The sequence below is a fragment of the Tamandua tetradactyla genome, chromosome 2 (genome assembly GCF_023851605.1).
Source record: "Tamandua tetradactyla isolate mTamTet1 chromosome 2, mTamTet1.pri, whole genome shotgun sequence".
Lineage (NCBI taxonomy): Eukaryota > Metazoa > Chordata > Mammalia > Pilosa > Myrmecophagidae > Tamandua > Tamandua tetradactyla.
The window spans coordinates 50,922,411-50,940,122 of record NC_135328.1 but is presented as its reverse complement, the minus strand read 5'-3'; the positions used below and the strand labels follow the sequence as shown (position 1 = coordinate 50,940,122).

Below are 17,712 nucleotides of genomic sequence, written 5' to 3'. Positions count from 1 at the left end.
CCTCTTGACCCTATCTCCATGGTTCCCAAATGTTAGACCCCCACCTCTGGCCCCTCCTGAGTGACCAGCATTTTGATGTTTGCACCCTGGACTCTCTCTAGTCCCTGCTGGAGATCTCAGTCCCACAGAATCCTTCCATTGTCCAGGCCCTAGGCCACAGACCAGGTGGACAGTTAGGATTCTGGTGGGCCAACATGGAGGACATCTGGGAAAGGGACCAGTGGCTTCAGTGAGACCAGCAATGAGCTGCTTCAGTAGGGATGGATGGGATGAGAGGTGAGGGGATGCTAAGGAGGAGACCCACTGGGGTTTTAGAGAGGGTGACTGGCAGGGTTTGGAGGAAAGGTTGGCCAAGTGAGGGGTGGAAGATGGGGAGGGTAAAGAGGCTGGCAGGACTCCCGGTTCTCCCTTGGCCACTGAAGCAGGAGTAGAAGAGAAAAGTAGTTAGATGGAACAGACAGCAAGTTTGGTGGTTGTGCCTGAATGGAGGTAGCGGGTACCTGGGGGACACCTGGCTTTCCCAGAGGTGGTTGTAAATCCAGGCCTGGAGAGAGAAGAGGTTAACCTGAAGCCACAGTCTGGGGCCTTCGGGACATAGATGGTGACTGTTTTAGTTTGTAAAGATGCCAGAATGCAATATACTAGAAATGAAATGGCTATTAAAAAAGGAATTTATTAAGTTGCAAGTTTATATTTCTAAGGCTATAAAAATGTCCAAGGCACCAACAAGAGATCACCTTCACTCAAGAAAAGCTAATGTTGTTTGGAACCTCTCTGTCAGCTGGGAAGGCACCTGGCTGGCATCTGCTGGGGTCCTTGGGTTCTGGACACCTCTGTCATTGGGAGGGCACATGGCAATGTCTGCTAGCTTTCTCTCCTAGGTTTCCCTGGGGAGCATTTTCCTTCCTAATCTCCAAAGGTCTCTGGGTGGGGTCTGTCAGTTCTGAAGTTTTTTCCAAAACGGTTCCCTCTTAAAAGACTCCAGTAAGCCATCCCACCTTGTATGGGTAGAGACCCATCTCCATGGAAACCATCTAATCAAAAGTTACCACCCACAACTGGATGGGTCACATCTCCATGAAAACAATCAAAAAGATCCCACCCAGCAATACTGAATTAGGAGTACAGAATATGGTTTCTCTGGGTACACAACAGATTTAAACTGGCACAGTAACAGAAATCAGAGGAGGAAAGAGGTGGCTGAGGACATGTGCCTGGGGTCCACAGGGGCCTGGGCTGAACCCTGAGGACCTAGAATTTTAAGAGGCAGGGTACAGAAGAGGAGAGGGTGAAGGAGACAGGGAAGCATGTCCAGAGAGGTTAACAGGAAGGCCAGGGAAGGCAGAGTCACAGAGCCACAGAGGGTCATGTATCCAGGAGGAGACCGATGGTCAGATACCAATGGGAGGTCACAGAAGTTATGTTCCTGCACGGGGCTCATCAGCTGGCAGAAGCTGGGCTCTGCCTGGACAGGGGTTCCAACCTGTCCTGTGTGAGAGAACCCTTGGGTCTTGGCCACCTGTCCTCAAGCTGTCCCTATAGCAACAGGGCAGAGCATAGCCAGGTGAGGCATTCTGCCCTTTCTGCTGGCTGTGGGGGAGGGATGGACCAGGACCAGGGCAGGGTCAGTGAAGGGGCCTGGGGCAAGGAGGAACGGACAGGTTGGGGCAGGGCTAGGGTAGAGTATGTGGCTGGGACAGAGGTCAGAGAGGGGCTGGGAGATGGTCAGAGAAAGGGACCTCACAGTGAGGCTGGGCTCAGTGGCTCCCTACCCTGCCCCTGGCATTTGCTCAACTCAGACTTGGGTCTAGGACTCCAACCAGCTCAGTCACACCTGGGTCCTTAGTCCTGAGGTCCCCTGGGCATTAAGCAGGGCTGTGATCAGTGTTGGTCACAGACCAGAGGTCCCTGGCTGGAATTAATCAAGAAAGAGACAGATCAAGAGCTGGGAGGCAGAATGAGTACTGGACAGCCGACCGAGAGCCCTGGGTCTGTGCTGACGTTCTGCCTAACCATGGCCAGGAGAACTTTGTGTTTTGGTTGAAGGGCTGGTCATTGGGTTCCCTTCCTGTATTTGGTAAGGGTTAAGCACCCCATGCTGGGGTGGGGCAGGTGCTGGGTGGACACATAAATACCGGTCTCCAAAGCAGCGGCTTCACCCCCCTCCATTTATTTTCTCATTTAATCCTGATATATTTAAATGCAGGAAACATTTAAGGGGAAAGCAGGCTTCTTTGGTCCCTTCCAAGCCCCGACTCAGGCCTTCGTTCCCAGTCCCAGGAAGACAACCCTGGAAAGGCAAAGGTCGGTTAGCAGTGAGTGCCCCTCAGCCACCTGCTCCCCACGAAGTCGCACCGAAAGCAAACCCGAGTGGCAACAGAGGAGCAGTTTGTGCGACGCGCGACACGGAGAGAATAATCTGGGGCGGGGAGACTCGATCCCTCCTCCGCCTTGCTGCCCCGCCCCCTCCGCCCCACCCCGCCCACCCTCAGAGCCCCGCCCACCAGCCGCCTGCCCCGCGAGCCCCGCCCTCTCCTCGCTACCGCGCCGGGCCAGTCTCGGGCTGCCCGCGGAGAAGCCCAGGCTGTAGAGTCTCGAATACTCACCTAGAAGCACCGATCCCGGCAGAGGGGCGAGCCTGGGACCCCCACTCTACTCTCTCCTGTTAGCTGGGGACCTCCCGGTTGGGGAACCGGATCCTCCGCTCGGGCGAAATCTGGGACACGTGCTTTCCAAGGCCCCCTATGGCTCTGGGAAAATTTTATGGTTCGAGCCACAGAAGGAACGGTGCAGTGGTACGGGAGGGCAGAAAGAGCTCCATTTGGGGGCTGAGCCGGGTCGTTTCCGTTGACCGGAACCCGTGGCCTTTCCCTGACACTGTGAGGGGCTCAGTTTCTTTCGAAATTGAGTGCATAAGGTAGAAACTACTAACTACGTGTCGCAGATGAAGACGCTGGGCTCAAAATCCATTAGCGAGCTAAGTGGCAGAGCCCGGGCTAGCCCTCCACCCGGGTGGTCCCGGCGTTCAGCCTGGGATGGCACCCATTATATTCATATACATGCCTTGTGGGTTTCTGCGGCAGTGAAGGGTGTTTCGAACCTGGGCACGGGCACACGCACGCCCAGTCTCAAGAGAGTCGTTCAGTCCCCAGTTCCTTCCCGCCTCCGCCCCCGGCGTCATCGTAGCTCCGGGCAACCCGCGGAGAGCTGAAGACCCGGCGCCTTTAAGGGGAACCGGTGTTTCCGCAGTCGGTTTCGCGCGCCCGCCCGCCGTGCACGCCGCTCTAGCGGAGCGAACATGGCTCTGGTGACACTGGTGGCGCGGCCGCTGTGGCCCGGCGGGCGCTCGCTGGCCTGGAGGCTGGGCGGCCGCCCCGGGCCCGTGGTGCCCGCGTACAGCCGGGCTGGCCTCGCGGGGACAGCGGGCGGCCCGGGACCCGCCGCCGCCCGTAAGGGAAGCCCAAGGCTGCTGGGTGCAGCGGCGCTGACCCTGGGGGGCGCCCTGGGGCTGTACCACACGGCGCGGTGGCACCTGCGCTCCCAGGAGCTGCACGCCAAGAGCGCGACCGCGCAGGTAAGGACACTCCCGGCCAGGCTGGCCGGGACCGCACAGCGTTCTGGGATGTTGGGATCCGACAGCACCCATCCTCGGGACTCCTGGGAACCCAGGGAATCGTTCCCGCTTCCTCCGTCCGATCGTGACCTTGGGCTGGGCGAGTGACTTGACTTTAAATCTCGGAGCCCAAAGCTTCTCTGTAGAATGGGGGCGCTCACAAATGCCTGCTTGCTAGAATTGTTGACTTTCTCTTAAAATCGTTTTTCTAATGTGTTTTAGGAAGTCTTTTTTTGATTGAAAGATTAGGGGATGTCCCAAAGGGGAAAACGGCTCTTATAGTTCATCACTTTCCAAACATTTTGTCCACCCCCCACCCCAGTGGCCCTCAGTTCCTAAAGTTGTGTCCTTATTAGCCTTTGCATGGTACTGATGGCTCTTACAATCCCGGTCCCAAGACAGGGAGGTGTCCCACCTGAAGATGTGGCTCTCCTGCTGGTGAGACATCACAGCGCCTCTTCTCTGCTCTGTCCCTACAGCCCACCTATAGTTCTCCTTTCCTGGCCCAAGGGGAAAGGGGTGTGTGGAGGGGGAGGGGACTGTGCTGTATCTCCCTTCCCACCTCTGCTGTTCTGGCCTCAGTTTCCTGCATGCACATCGAGGGAAGTAGTCCACAGCTGTGCTTTCAAACGGGAATGTGCAGCAGGCTCTCGTGGGAGCTTTCTTGCTGAAAATGCAGATTCCAGGCCCATGACCCAAATACAACCATGCCCCTGCCCCCTCGGAGATTTGAGGTAGATCCCACTCTGGCAGATACTAGCCTAGGTGGTAACCCAGCTCTTTACCCCCACCCCTTTAGGGGAGCAGGATGGGGGGGGGTGTGTGTGCGTGAAGTGGGCAGGAAGGCAGCAAGTTGAAGCAATTGTTCTGCATCCGGCAGGAGTACCCCCTGGGGTGGCCTGGTGACCCTTTGAGACAGGAAGGAGAGGAGAGGTGGTATTCACTGTTGAACAGAGACCCCCAAGATTCCTCCTGCACAGACCTTCAGTGTATGCTTGCCCTTCTGCCCTGGGGAGCGTGCTGGATGGAGGCTTGAACCTGAGCTGTCCCCTGTGCGGGCCACCTTCCCCACCTCTCTCCCTTCTTCCCAGGAGGCCACCTACCCCCATTCCTTTCCCTGCTTTCAGGGTCATCTCAGAAGACTGTGTGGAAAACTCATGTTTGCTGGCTGGGGGCAGGGCCTGGGTCTGGGGGCACTGGGCCCTCAGTAGCCCCTCCTTCTGCTCCCCATCCAGCTCTCCCTACCCAGCAGCCTGCAGCTGACCCTGTACCAGTACAAGATGTGTCCCTTCTGCAGCAAGGTCCGTGCCTTCCTCGATTTCCATGCCCTGCCCTACCAGGTGGTGGAGGTGAACCCTGTGCGTAAGACTGAGATCAAGTTCTCCTCCTACAGGAAGGTGCCCATTCTGCTGGCACAGGAAGGAGACTGTTTGGTGAGCCTTGGGGACCCTACCCCCACCCCCATAAAATCCCCCTCTTGTCCTGGGTCCAACCTGGAGCCCAGGAAAGCCACGTGCTGGCCTCAGGTACCCTGAGTCTGGCCCTGCTCTACAGCTATGGAAAGAACTTGGGTTCTCTAAGAAGGCCTCGACAGAATCATGAGGGGAAATTAGCTAGTATATTATAGACACTCAATAAATGTTAGCTCCCTTCCTTCCCTGCCAACACCAAACCCCAGCTGGGTCGAAGGGAGGGGGAGTGCCATGGAGCTTAGGAACATGGCTTCTGAAGTCAGGACAGCCCGTGCTCAAGGCCTGGCTCTTTAATGACAGGGAACCAAAATCTCTGGATTGTAGGGAAGAGCTGCGAAATGCCTGGCCCAGTGCTCGGTACCCAGTAGGTAGCTTCTAGAAGCTTGCCCTGCCTGCCTCTTGGCACCCAGGACATCCCTTCCTCGTTAGGCACACCTGGCCCTCCTTTACCCAGGGCAGGTGCCCTGTGGTGGGTCCTGGTGGGGAGGAGTGAGCTCAGTGGGCATCAGTTGTAGGGTTGAACCCCAGGGATGGATAAACAACCCAGGCTCCGTCCGGTCCTTGGCCTCGGAATCCCTGGCCTTGTTGGTGTTATTTAAGAGCTCCCCGTGGTCCTGCTGGTGGTCAGTCTGAACCCCAGATCTAAACCAGCCTCTTCTCTTCCAGCAACAATTGAATGACTCGTCCGTCATCATCAGTGCCCTTAAGACCTACCTGGTGTCAGGGTAAGGAGCCCTCACAGATCCCGGCTCGTGTTTCTTCCTTCTCGTGTCACCAGGGAAGCCTCGCCTGAGTGGCCTGCATGGGAGCAGGGCGGGGTGGCGGCTGCATTTCCAGGATGGGCCACGGGCATCCTACTCTGAAACATTCCCTTAACCCCAAACCTCTCCCTTTGTCAAGGAAGTGTTCCTGGAGTCTCTCCCAAATTGCTCTTGCTGCAGGGTCCCCTCTGTCACCTTTGAGGGCCAGTCTTGGCTCCACCTCGGGGTTAGTCAGCCAGGGTGGATGGGGGGGTGAGGCTCGGTCTGCCCGAGGAGGGAGGTGGAGTGAGACCCTGGATGTGTCCCAAAGGCAGCCTCTGGAGGAGATCATCACCTACTACCCACCCATGAAAGCTACGAATGAGCAGGGCAAGGAGGTGACTGAATTCTGCAACAAGTATTGGCTCATGCTAGACGAGAAGGAGGCCCAGCGGCTCTATGGTGGGAAGGAGGCAAGGACGTGAGTGGGGCTAAGGTCAGCCCAGGGCGGGTGGCAAGGGCAGAGTCTTCTCCAGAGTGGGACCCGGCCATGTGGGATGCTGTGCCAGAGAGAGCAGCGTGGAAACCATGGGGGCTGGGCCAGCAGCAGCCCCAGCTGGGGACTGAATCTCTTGTCCAAGCCTCAGCTTCCCATCTGCACAGTGACCGGTTTGGGCTCCTGTGCCTTGGACGTCCGCCTTGTTCACCCCTAGCAGTGGGCTTGGGAGGGTGGGGCAGGCAGGGCAGGGCTGGTGGCTCATCCTCCCTCCTCCCTCTTCCTTCCTTCCTCCCTCCTCCCTCTTCCCCCTCCCTCCTCCCACCCATGCGTGCCCGCAGGGAGGAGATGAAGTGGCGGCAGTGGGCGGATGACTGGCTGGTGCACCTCATCTCCCCCAACGTGTACCGCACCCCCACAGAGGCCCTGGCCTCCTTTGACTACATTGTGCACGAGGGCAAATTTGGGGCCCTAGAGGGCGCCGTGGCCAAGTATGTGGGTGCAGCTGCCATGTACCTCATCAGCAAGAGACTCAAGAGCAGGTGATGGTGTACACACATGTGTGTATGTGTGTGTGTGTGTGTGTGTGCTCAGGTGTGCACATCTATGCATGTGTCTGTCTGGGGCCTGGTGCTGCTGAACCCCTAGACTCAAGGGCTGTGGCGTTGGCTGTGGACCCTCAGTCCTAAAGATGATCCCAGCAAACCCCTCGGGGATAGACGGGAGACTGAGGTTCAGAGAAGGCAAGGAATTCAGATCGCCCAGCAGAGCCAGGACTCAAACCCAGAACTGCTGATTGCCTCCCCGACCCCAGGGGTAGCAGGGCCGGCCTTGGAGTTCAGATGCCCACATCCCTGCCTCATGCCTTCCTCTATCTCTGTGGTCGTTTCTTGCCCTTCCTGAGCCATGGTCTTCCCATCTGGGGCAGATCATCACTGAGACCTCTTGGGCTCTGCGGATGCGATACTCCCTTCCGGGGTGCAGCAGTGGGAACCAGGCCCACAGACCTTCCCGCCCTCCCCAGAGGAGGTCCTGAGCCAGGGATGGAAGTTCCCTGGTAGACGTTTCCCTCATCCCCCGCCCAGGCACCACCTCCAGGACGACGTGCGTGTGGACCTGTATGAGGCTGCCAACAAGTGGGTGACAGCTGTGGGCAAAGACCGGCCCTTCATGGGGGGCCAGAAGCCTAACCTTGCTGATCTGGTGAGTGTGGTGGCGGCAGGAAGTGTCTAGCCTGGAGGTCCTATCCTGGGCAAGGGGTGGGGGGGAAGCTCAGACAATACTGACATCTCGCAGGCCCCTGCTCCCCAAGGGAACCTGGCTTCACCTGTTGTCAGGGGCAGAAACCCAACTAAGAGTGACTTAAGGGAAAAATGAACTACACGAAATTATATTGATGCATTAACTGACACGTGCAGGGGTAGGATGTGGCTTCAGGCCTTGCTGGATCCAGGAGACCAAGTGGTCTTACCAGGGCTTGGGCTCTCTCTGCTGCTGTCTCTCATTCCTGCTTTCTTCAGAGTTGTATTCAACCTGAGGCAGGTCTGGATCTGATGCTCCAGGCTTCCACCCAGCAAAAGTTCTGGGATGACACCTTAGTGGCCTGGCTTGGATGTCTGTCCTTGAAGCAGTCCTGCAGCTGGAGGTAGCATGTATTGATTGGCAGGCCTGAGTCCTGGAGCTCGGAACCTGAGAGTGGAGGAGGGTATTCTCCCGAAGGAAACCCAGGGAGGCTGCTGCCTGGAAAGGGGGTGAGGGTGCAGGGCAGGTGAAACCAGCAGTCATCCGCACTCTTTATTCAAAGCCCTGCATTCAAAGTTGGCCCTTCAGCAGGTTGTGGAGCTCTGATGGTTCAGAGAGGGGAAGTGACTGCCCACACTGGGGCGGGTCTGGAGGCCCCTGTCTGTGCCCTCCATGCCCCACCCCCAGCACTGCGTCCTTCCCCACTGCCCTGTCCCCCGAGCAGGCGGTGTATGGCGTGCTGCGCGTGATGGAGGGCATGGCAGCCTTTGATGACCTGATGCGTCACACGCGCATCCAACCCTGGTACCTGCGGGTGGAGAAGGCCATCGCGGAAGCCCCCCCAGTTCACTGAGCATCTGCGCTGGGAGGTGGGCAATGGGAGACGCTGGCTGCCGGGTACCAGGCCCTCTGGGCCAACCCCTGGCAATGTGACTGTGCTTGAGTGCAGGGCGGCACGGGGCAGGGTCCTTCTGCCTATTGGTGTCCCCCCCGTTATATTGATATCCAAGGCTACCCCTGAGCCCTCTTGTTTCTAACACTGAGCACCTCCTAGGGTCCTGGAATGTGGGGGACAAGGCCCAAGTTTACTTTCCCTTCTGCAGCCTCTCCGAGGGTCACAGAGGGGCCACCTCATCCCACTCGCCCCAGCCCCAGTAGAGCTGACCCCTCCCTACCCCCTGGCCTGGGCCTCCCTGCTCTTCAGCCCTTCTCCTGGGACTCTCACTGGCTGCTTCGTGGCTGCACCCTGTGGGTGGGAATCAGGTCGGGCCCCAGCCCTGGACAAGAGAAGCAGCAGGATTTCTTTTAGGGCGGTCTCTATCCTTGGCTCCCCCAGATCCCGCTCTCCCCAAGCCCCATCCAGAACCGCCTTTCAGATTCTCAATAAAGAAACGGTTCATTGCTCTGCTTGTGGTGGGTACTGTATGAGGCCTGTGTGGCTGGGTGCTGTGCTGGGTACTGTATGAGGCCTGTGTGGCTGGGTGCTGTGCTGGGTACTGTATGAGGCCTGTGTGGCTGGGTGCTGTGCTGGGTACTGTATGAGGCCTGTGTGGCTGGGTGCTGTGCTGGGTACTGTATGAGGCCTGTGGCTGGGTGCTGTGCTGGGTACTGTATGAGGCCTGTGTGGCTGGGTGCTGTGGTGTGGCCACCTACCGCTCAAGGAAAGTGTCTGGATAAGGTTACGGTCAGCCCAGGTGGGACCTTGTTTGTCCAGGCACGGGTTGAAAGGCTTAGCATGCACGTGTCACGTCATCCCTGGGATGCTGCTGTGGGCTGCACAGCAGGGAGGCCCAGCATGGACGTGGGAGTCAGGTGGCACTGGTTTTAGGTCCAGTTCCACCTCTCACTGACTGTGGGAAACTCTGGGCAATGACCATCGCCCCTCTTAGCCTCAGTTTCTTCATCTGTCATATGGGCATAATGATGGTTCCCACCTCCTGGGGAAGTGAGAGAGAAATGACAAGCAGGTGAAGCCTTGTTAAGGCGTAAAGCAATGCCTAGCTCCCAGCAGGCTCCCAGCCCAGGGGGCCAGAATTCAAACTCCTGCTTTACGGACAAGGAGACCAAGGATCAGAGAACACAGCACCTTGCCCAGGGCTCCCTCTGGCAGCAGGTGGCTGCCCCGGGCGTCAATCCCAAGTGTAGGACTTGGCCTTCACCTATGGGCGGATGCTGGGATGGGTCTAGGGAGAAACCTGTTCTGTGCCTCTCAGGACCAAGGTGGGGTTGTGGGTGGAGCCCCCTTCCAGGCAAAGCACCCCGGGTCGGGGGCCCTCATCTCAGCAGATGGCAAGGAGGTACCCTGCCACCATTGCCCTCCATAGGCTGGGTCGGCAGCTCATGAGCTGAGTACCCAGTGGGTCCTTCCTGTAGGGGGGCGACCCACCAGACCCTCTCTGGGAAAATGTTGTTACTTTTTATTTATTAACATTTTTAAGAGCATAAAATAATACATTCTCCTTGTCCTAACAAAGATTCAAATCAGGAAGAAGTATGTGGCCTGCGCTCTGGAGGCAGACAGCGTCGGGATAGTGGAGGCAAAGTTGGTGGCCTCCCTGGCAGGGCCGCTCTGCCACTTGCTTTTTCTCCTGTGCATCGTTGACAGCCCTCCTGTCAGCGCGCGTGGCGCTGGCTCCTCCCGAGCTCAGGGGCTCCAGCCATTCCCCCTTTACGCGCCCTCTGGGGTGTGGAGCGCAAGGCACACGGCAGGGCTGCGAGGAGGAGAAAGCCGAGCCCTGCCGCTGCTCGGGACTGTGGCGGGAGGGGCCGCGGAGACCCTCCCGGAGAAGCCAAGAGGTGTGGGGGTTCCCCAGAGCCGCTGCCGAGTGCACAATGCTCTTCCTGCTGCACCGGTCAGGCCTCCCGCCCCGAGGGGACCGGGCGTGGCCCGCGGACCCCAGAGCCTCCCAGCAGGGCAGGGGCAAGGCCAGCGCTCGACCGGGCACCCTGCAGCGACTCCCCAGCCCTCCCATTCCCTTCTCTTCACACACAGGTTTTTCCTGCCACACCCGCAGACCCCACCTGGGGTCACTTAGTACCCTTTCAGCCCCACAAGGAGGCCTGCCCATCTCCCTGCCTCAACCCCTTTCCCCAGAAGGAGATCTGATGCGCCCGGCTTGGGCAGGGGTCCACCCTTTGTCCACGACCCCGGGGCCAGGTGAGGGTCCCATTGCCCACCCCGTGCTCCTTGCCCTTTCTGCCCCTCCTGCTCAGCCCAGCGCTTGTGGCTCCCGCCGCAGCCCCCCTGAAGCCTGGTCCCGCTAAGAAGGCCCAGGCGCAGGCCAGGTCCCCACTGCCAGCGCCTCTCACCTCTCCCCAGTTTTATAGACTCAGAGATCATGTTTTCTTCTGTCCCCCCCCACCGCCACCCCCTTGCCTCACATGCAATTGGTGGCTGAGCTGAAACAGGGCCTGACTGCCTGCTGGGGGCTGGGAGGGCCTGTACCCACCTCCCCTGAGTACCGCAATGCAAAAATCCAAGGACTGTGCTAGCCAAACCTGTGCCCTGTGCCTGGGGCTGGAGAATGGCCAGTCAATCCAAGGCCTCAACGGGACACCTCCTGGGATGGGCTTCTCTCATCTACTCCCTCCCCTAAGAGGTGACAATCACGCTGCAGTTTCCCCAAATGCTCCTCAGCCTCTGCTGCATTTACCCACAATCACCAGAAGGTGGTACCGGCTGCTGTAGCCTCTAGGGGATGGAAATGAGATCAGATGCTGCCTCCTTGTGGCCATGTCTGGGGTTGCATCTTCTCTGGGTAGCCTTCAGTATTTGACCCATCTGTAAAATGGATTTCGTATGTAAGAGTCTGAAGATGGGTGGGTAAGAAAAGGCACACCTCTCAGGGGAAAGGGCCCCAAGACAGGAACCCCTGCCCCATCTTCATCATGCTCAGGTAGCGCAGATCGCCTGTTGCCTTGATGGTGGCAAAAGGCCTGGGTTTGAGGCTCTGCCACTGCCAGCTGTGACCCTGGGCTAGCCCCATTCTTCCTGTGAAGCAGCATCAGGGAATCTCCAAAGCGCTGATTTCTAGTAGGTTTAATGGTTGTTGAGGTCAGGGATGGGAAGGTGTTTTGGACACTGCGGCACAGAGTGGGCACGCGAGGGGTGTCTCCGTACAGCCGATGGGGGTCTGCTGGCCGTTCTCAACACTCCCTGCTCTTTTCTCCTCTCGGCTCCCAGAGCTCATGCTTAAGAGCTCCAGGAAGTGAGAGCAGAAGGGGAGTTGTAAGAGCAGTGAGCTCCTTCCCCGCAGGAGTCAGGGAAGGCTCCCTGGGGAGGGCGAGCCAGCGCTGGACTTCAGGGATGGGGAGGAGCCCATTTTTGCTGCTGCTGGGTTTTTTTTTTTTTTTTTTTTTTGGTTGTGACATTAAGTTTTTGAAATTTTGCTTTATGCAAATAATGAATGTTGTAGATAAATAGAAATTACAGATAAACAAAAAGATAATACAAATTGTTCTTAGTCCCACTACCCAGTGTGCTTTTAACTACTTTTTAACATTTTTTGAATATATAGCCTTCTAGTTTATTTTTCTACATAGTCTATATAGTATTTATATACATACATATTTATGCTAGAATGTGGCTGTCTGGATTCTTCAATTAGAGACGCGACTGAAGCTGATCTGGTAGAAACAAAGGCAGCAAAGGCAAATCCGAAGACAGGGTGAAGGATGACACTTGGGTCTGTATCCTGAAACTTCACCTTCTATATGAGACCAAAGGAAAAGATGTTTATTTTGTCCAAAATTTAAATTTTCTGTAGCATACAATCTAACAACCTGTCTGGCCATTCATTTAAACAGCTTAAACACATGGAACCTAGAATAGGAAATGAGGTCTTGTAATTTTATATAGCTTAATGTAATGCCCTAATATACTCCAGGGTATGTTGGGCAGATAATAAAAAGTATTTGCAAAGTCCCTTGAGGAATGGGGAAAAAAATATATGGATCTATTAAACTTCCCCACCTGGGAAATTCCTCATACTCTCTCAAACATGAAGGACTCCCAATTTAATAAGCCAAGTCCTTGATCTTGAGGCTGCTCTTATGAAATTTATTGCTGTAATGGGAAAGCTAAGCCCACCTATTATTATGCCTAAGAGAGCCTCTATTGTTGCTCAGGTATGGCCTTTCTCTTTAAATCCAACGCTGCAAATAAACTCATTATTCTCCCCACTACGTGGGACATGACTCCCAGGGATGTGCCTGGCCCTGCCATCCTGGGATTGGTAATGCTTTCTATACTAAAAAGGTGAGAAGGAAAGCAATAAAATAAGGTTTCAGTGGCTAAGAAATTTCAAGATGTGAGAGGTCATGCTGGAGGTTACACTTATGCTAAGTCTAGCTAGATATTGCAAATTGCTGCAGTATGCCAAGTCCCAACCAGCAGTATTCCTGCAAACCCTAAAGAATACCCAGGGCTCTATCTGAGAGTCAACTAGTTTCACTGAGTTGATTTTTCAGAAACCTAAAGCCTCCAGATTGTTCCTGTGCCAGATAAGCCCTGAAACCCAGAGGTACACTCTTTCCAAGAAATCAACCAGTTGTATCCTCCTACCTCATACTGTTGATACCACTTTTCAACATGAAGAAGTTAGAATGATCATTACCCAGAAAATTCCTAAAGATTGGGAGAAAGATCAAATGAAAAGGAGGTATTAGAACAGAGAATATAGGATTTAACAAATAGGTGTAACTACTAAGTTGTTATATTGATATTTATGTTTAGTCTCCAGTGTATCAGAGTAGCTAGAAGGAAATACCTGAAATTGTGGAACTGTAACCCATACCATACTTTGAAGTTTGTTCTATAACTATGTGTTAAAATATACTTTGAAATCTCTCATTTTTCTGCATATGTTGTATTTCACAATAAAAATGATTTTAAAAATCTGTCTATATTAAAATATATAATGTTAGATGGGGCCCTTATGGCAGGCACTGTTTCAAGCATTTTATATATTTACCTCGTTTATTCATTACAACATCTCTGTGAGGTAGGTACAAACATTCTTCCTACTTTACAGATGAGGAAGCTGATGCACCAGAGAGGTTGAGCGTCTTGCTTGGTGTTTACACAGCTAGTCAATGGCAGAGACAGGATTTGAACCCAGAACTCCTGGCTCCAGAGTCTGTGATCTTAACCATGATGCTGTATTGCCCACTCTCTCTAGATAAGTTTTTCTTTCTTTCCTTTTTTAAATAAAAATTCAGGTCATACAGGAAACCCCAGATACTGTGCCAAACATTAGGGACACCCAAATCAATAGGCCAAGCCTTTGATCTTGAGGCTTGCTCTTGTGAAGCTTATGTTTGTAGCAGAGAAGCTTTATCTACCTATAGGTATGCCTAAAAGTCAACTCCAGAGGACCTCTTTTTTATTGCTCGGATGAAGCCTTTCTCTCTCAAAGCCCAACTCTTCAAGTTAAACCGTTGTCCTCCCTCCTACATGGGACATGACATCCAGGGGTGAAAGTCTCCCTGGAAGTGTGGGAGATGACCCCCCAGGGATGAGTCTGGCCCTGACATCATGGGATCAACAATGCCATTCTGACCAGAAGAGGGGAAAGAAGTATAATAAATAAAGGGGGAAAAGAAGTGGAACAAGGTATCAGTGGTTAAGAGAATTCATATACAGTAGAGAGACTACTCTGGAGGTCACTCTTACACAAGCTTCAGTTAGACATTACTACCTACCATACTTGCCAACCCCCAACCGAAATCGCTCCTGCCAATCCTAAAGAATACCTAGGGCATTATATAAGATTCTACAAAGGTTCATGCACTAGGGTAACTCTCCAAAACCTGCAACCTCCAGATGGGTCCCTGGACCAGATAAGTCCTGAAATGCAGAGGGGCCAGCCTCTCCAATACATTAACTGATTCCATTCCCCTATCCCATATTATCGTCTGCCACTTCCAACATGAAAAAGTCAGAATGGGCATAGCCCAAATACCCCTAAAGAGTGGGAGAAAGATCACAGGTGATGGTTGAGTTACACAGAGAAGGTAGGATTTAACAAATGAGTTTGAATGTTGAATCATTATACTGATGTTTCTTTTAGCCTCTAGTACCTTAGAGCAGCTAGAAATAAACACCTAAAATTGTGGAAATGTAACCCATACCAAACTCAGAAATCTGTTCTACAACTAAGTGTTGCAATGTACTTTGAATTTTATTGCTTTTATGTATATATGTTATTTAAAAAGAAGGAGGAGCATAACAGAGAAGGTAGGATTTAACAAATGAGTATGACTGCTGAATCCTTATATTGATATTTCTGTTGGTCTCCAGTATCTTGGAGCAGGTAGAAGAAAAAACAAAAAAATTGTTGAACTGTAACCCATATCAAACTTCAAAATCTGTTCTACAAGTATTTGTTAAAATGTACTTCGAAATTTATTGCTTTTTTGAATATATATTTCACAATCAAAAAAAGCATTCAAATTTTTTTTTAAAAATTAAGGTCATTCAATAGCTCTCATATCATGAATATAGTCCAGGTTGGTGACTGTCCCCCTCACTATTTTTAACGACTGTGTAGTATTCCAGTGTACCATGTTCTCCTGTCTGCCTGCTCCACAATGCGTGTAACCAGTCGAATGGGGAGGATTCTCATGGGCAGAAATGTCCAGTGGGGACCAGTGTGACTGGCTGGAGAACAGCCCCCAGAGATACCCATGGTACCCTGTGAGTATGACCTTCCATGGTAGAAGAGACTTGCAGACAGATGTGCTTGAGATTTGAAATGCAGAGATTATCCTGGATTATCCGGATGGGCTCCAAATATAATCACAAGTGTCCTTACAAGGGGGACATCTGACCGCAGGCGAGGAGAAGGCTGCGTGAGGAGGAAGCGAGAGGCTGGAGTGGAGCCAGGAGGGGCTCATGAGCTGAGGAAGGCAGGAGGCTTCTGGGAGCTAGAAGAGGCCAGAAACCGGATTCTCCCCTAGAGCCTCCGCAAGGAAGCAGCCCTCCCGACACCTTGCCCTTAGCCCAGTGAGAGTGATTTCAGACTTCCTGCTTCCAGGACTGTAAGAGAATAAATTGGTGCCTTGAGATACTAACTTCGTGGTGGTTTGTATCAGCAGCCTTAGGAAACGAATATGAACAGTATAAGCAAAGTGAAGTTAGGGAAGATACACGGCTAATGAGCAGCTCAGCAACCTTGGGCAAATGCCTTGTCTAGCTGTCCCTTTGCTCATCTGTGAACTGAGGCGGTGGAGGGTTAGGCTCTGAGGTGGGGCCTGGGGCGCCCGTGGCAGGAATGGTGAGGCCAGTTCCCCCTGTCTCATCAGCCTTAACGACTGCTTGGGGAGATAACCCTTCCTCCTGACCACGGAGCAGTGATGACGGGTGATAGCAAACGACCAGGAGAGATCACTCCTTTGTGGCTATAGCTGGGATCCCCAGAACGAAAATTCTCTGAGCCAGCCTCCATGTTCCAGGAAGCCAAGAGCCAAGGCCTTTGCTTCCTCAGAGGACCAGAGCAGGCCTCTGGCCCTCTCTGGCCTCAGTTTACTCATCTGCAGGAGGGGGTAGCCATTCCTGGTTCCTCCCTGCCCTGAGCCATCCCTCCCTCCTGGCCAACCTCTTTGGCCCTGCCTCTTGTGGCTTGGCCACTTGGGCTGCTTCTGCTTCCTTCCCTTGAGGTCAGGGACCAAAGTCCACACTTGGGCGGCTGGGCCCGTCACCCTGGGCTCCACCCCCTCACCCTTCCCCTATATCCAACCCTGCTTGCACCAGTGGGATCTGGTTAGCAGGCGGTCCAGAGGTGAGCCACGTTGAGAACATGGCTTCAGCATCAGCAAAGCTGACTTGAATCTCAGCTCAACATTTACCCTTTGCATGACCCGGGACAGGTCCCTCCGCCTGAGCTATGAGGAAGTTATTGTGCCCATCTTACTGGTGAGGAAACTGAGGCTCAGAGAGGTAGAGGACTTGCCCACAATCACACTGCCAGGAGCCAGGATGCAAACACAGTCCTGGCCAACGTTTCCTAGGTTCTCTGTGGCTTCCCAGGCACCAAGAACCAGATGCTACTTGCCTGAGGAGAGGCGAGGGCCTGTCCCCTGGAATTTGGTGATGGTCCCCAGAGCTGGCCTTGACATGGTCCCAGCCTGCTGGGTTAGGCCAGGGCAGTGGCTCCCTGCCTCCCAGGCTTCCCTTAAGAGAATCCACCCTATTTTCACCTCCGCGTAAACAGCCCAACAGCCAGGAGTCCGCAGACTTCTGTACAAGTCCTGTCACCTACAGTGAGACCTTGGGTAAGTCTCTTCCCCTCCCTGAGCCTTAGTTTCCTCATCTGTAAAGCAGGGGCATGGCAGCAGACCACCTCCAAGAATTATCGAGGGTTAAGTGAGATGGTTGCGTGTGCAGTGCCCAGCTGACACTGAATAAATGGCATTCTCAGAGTTAAGAGACGAGAGGCCCAGCTTCGGGAAGGAGGCATGAGGAGGATACGGGCAGCGAGTCCAGTGCAAGCAGCCCTGCTTGTGGGCAGATTTTCTCTTGCATGGCCTCATGGGCCTCCTTGCCTGGGAGGCTGGGGTGAAAAGGATTTAGGGGAGAAATTTCTGTGTGTTTTTTAATCCTGGGTTGGGGGGAGGGGGCAAGGAGATACAACTATGTTAATTAAGGAGCAGCCACTTTCCATTTCCTATCCCATTTAAACTTTCCAACATCCCTCCAAGGTAAGTCTTATTCTCCTCACTTAATGGACATGCAAACAGGCTCAGAGAGGTGGTGTGGCTTGTCCAAGGTCACACAGCTTGGAAAAGGTAGAGCAAGGATTTCCACTGCCGCAGCATCTGTCCAAGGGGAAGCCAGACAGGTTTTCTGCAACTCCCCCTGCCCCCCCCCCATACCCTAGACTAGGGCGTGGCACTGTTGTGGCCTCTAGCACCCCTTCCCTGAGGGCAGGTGCTGTGACACTGTGTCCACAAAGACCTGAGTGCCTGAGGGAGCCCCACAGTCCTTGGGCTGCCTGGAGGAAGAGGAGAGGTCTGCTGGCTGCCCACAGGGCCCTGCCGGAGCGGCAGTTGCCATCTCCCACCAAGGTCAGCCCAACTGCTGTGGGCAGCGTGCTCACCAGCTCCCAGAGCGAGCAAGGAATGTGGGCGGTCTCTAGAAGCGGGAAAGAC

At 54.1% G+C, this 17,712-nt stretch overlaps 1 protein-coding gene across 4 annotated transcripts; it reads left to right on the top strand.

The window, feature by feature from the left end:
* The first annotated feature begins 3,283 nt into the window (after positions 1 to 3,283).
* PTGES2 (prostaglandin E synthase 2) lies at positions 3,284 to 13,508 on the top strand. 4 transcript variants are annotated; one of them, XM_077145971.1, is made up of 8 exons: positions 3,284 to 3,574; positions 4,849 to 5,046; positions 5,752 to 5,810; positions 6,157 to 6,306; positions 6,663 to 6,863; positions 7,407 to 7,524; positions 8,288 to 8,432; positions 10,038 to 10,143. In XM_077145971.1, the coding sequence occupies exons 1-7, from the start codon at positions 3,299 to 3,301 to the stop codon at positions 8,414 to 8,416; spliced, it is 1,131 nt and encodes a 376-aa protein (XP_077002086.1). In that variant the 5' UTR covers positions 3,284 to 3,298; the 3' UTR covers positions 8,417 to 8,432; positions 10,038 to 10,143. The 4 variants fall into 4 exon arrangements, with proteins under 4 accessions (XP_077002086.1, XP_077002085.1, XP_077002080.1 ...); XM_077145970.1 differs by lacking the exon at positions 10,038 to 10,143 and having other exon boundaries at positions 8,288 to 8,966; XM_077145965.1 differs by lacking the exon at positions 8,288 to 8,432 and having other exon boundaries at positions 3,471 to 3,574; positions 10,038 to 13,495.
* The last annotated feature ends 4,204 nt before the right edge of the window (positions 13,509 to 17,712 follow it).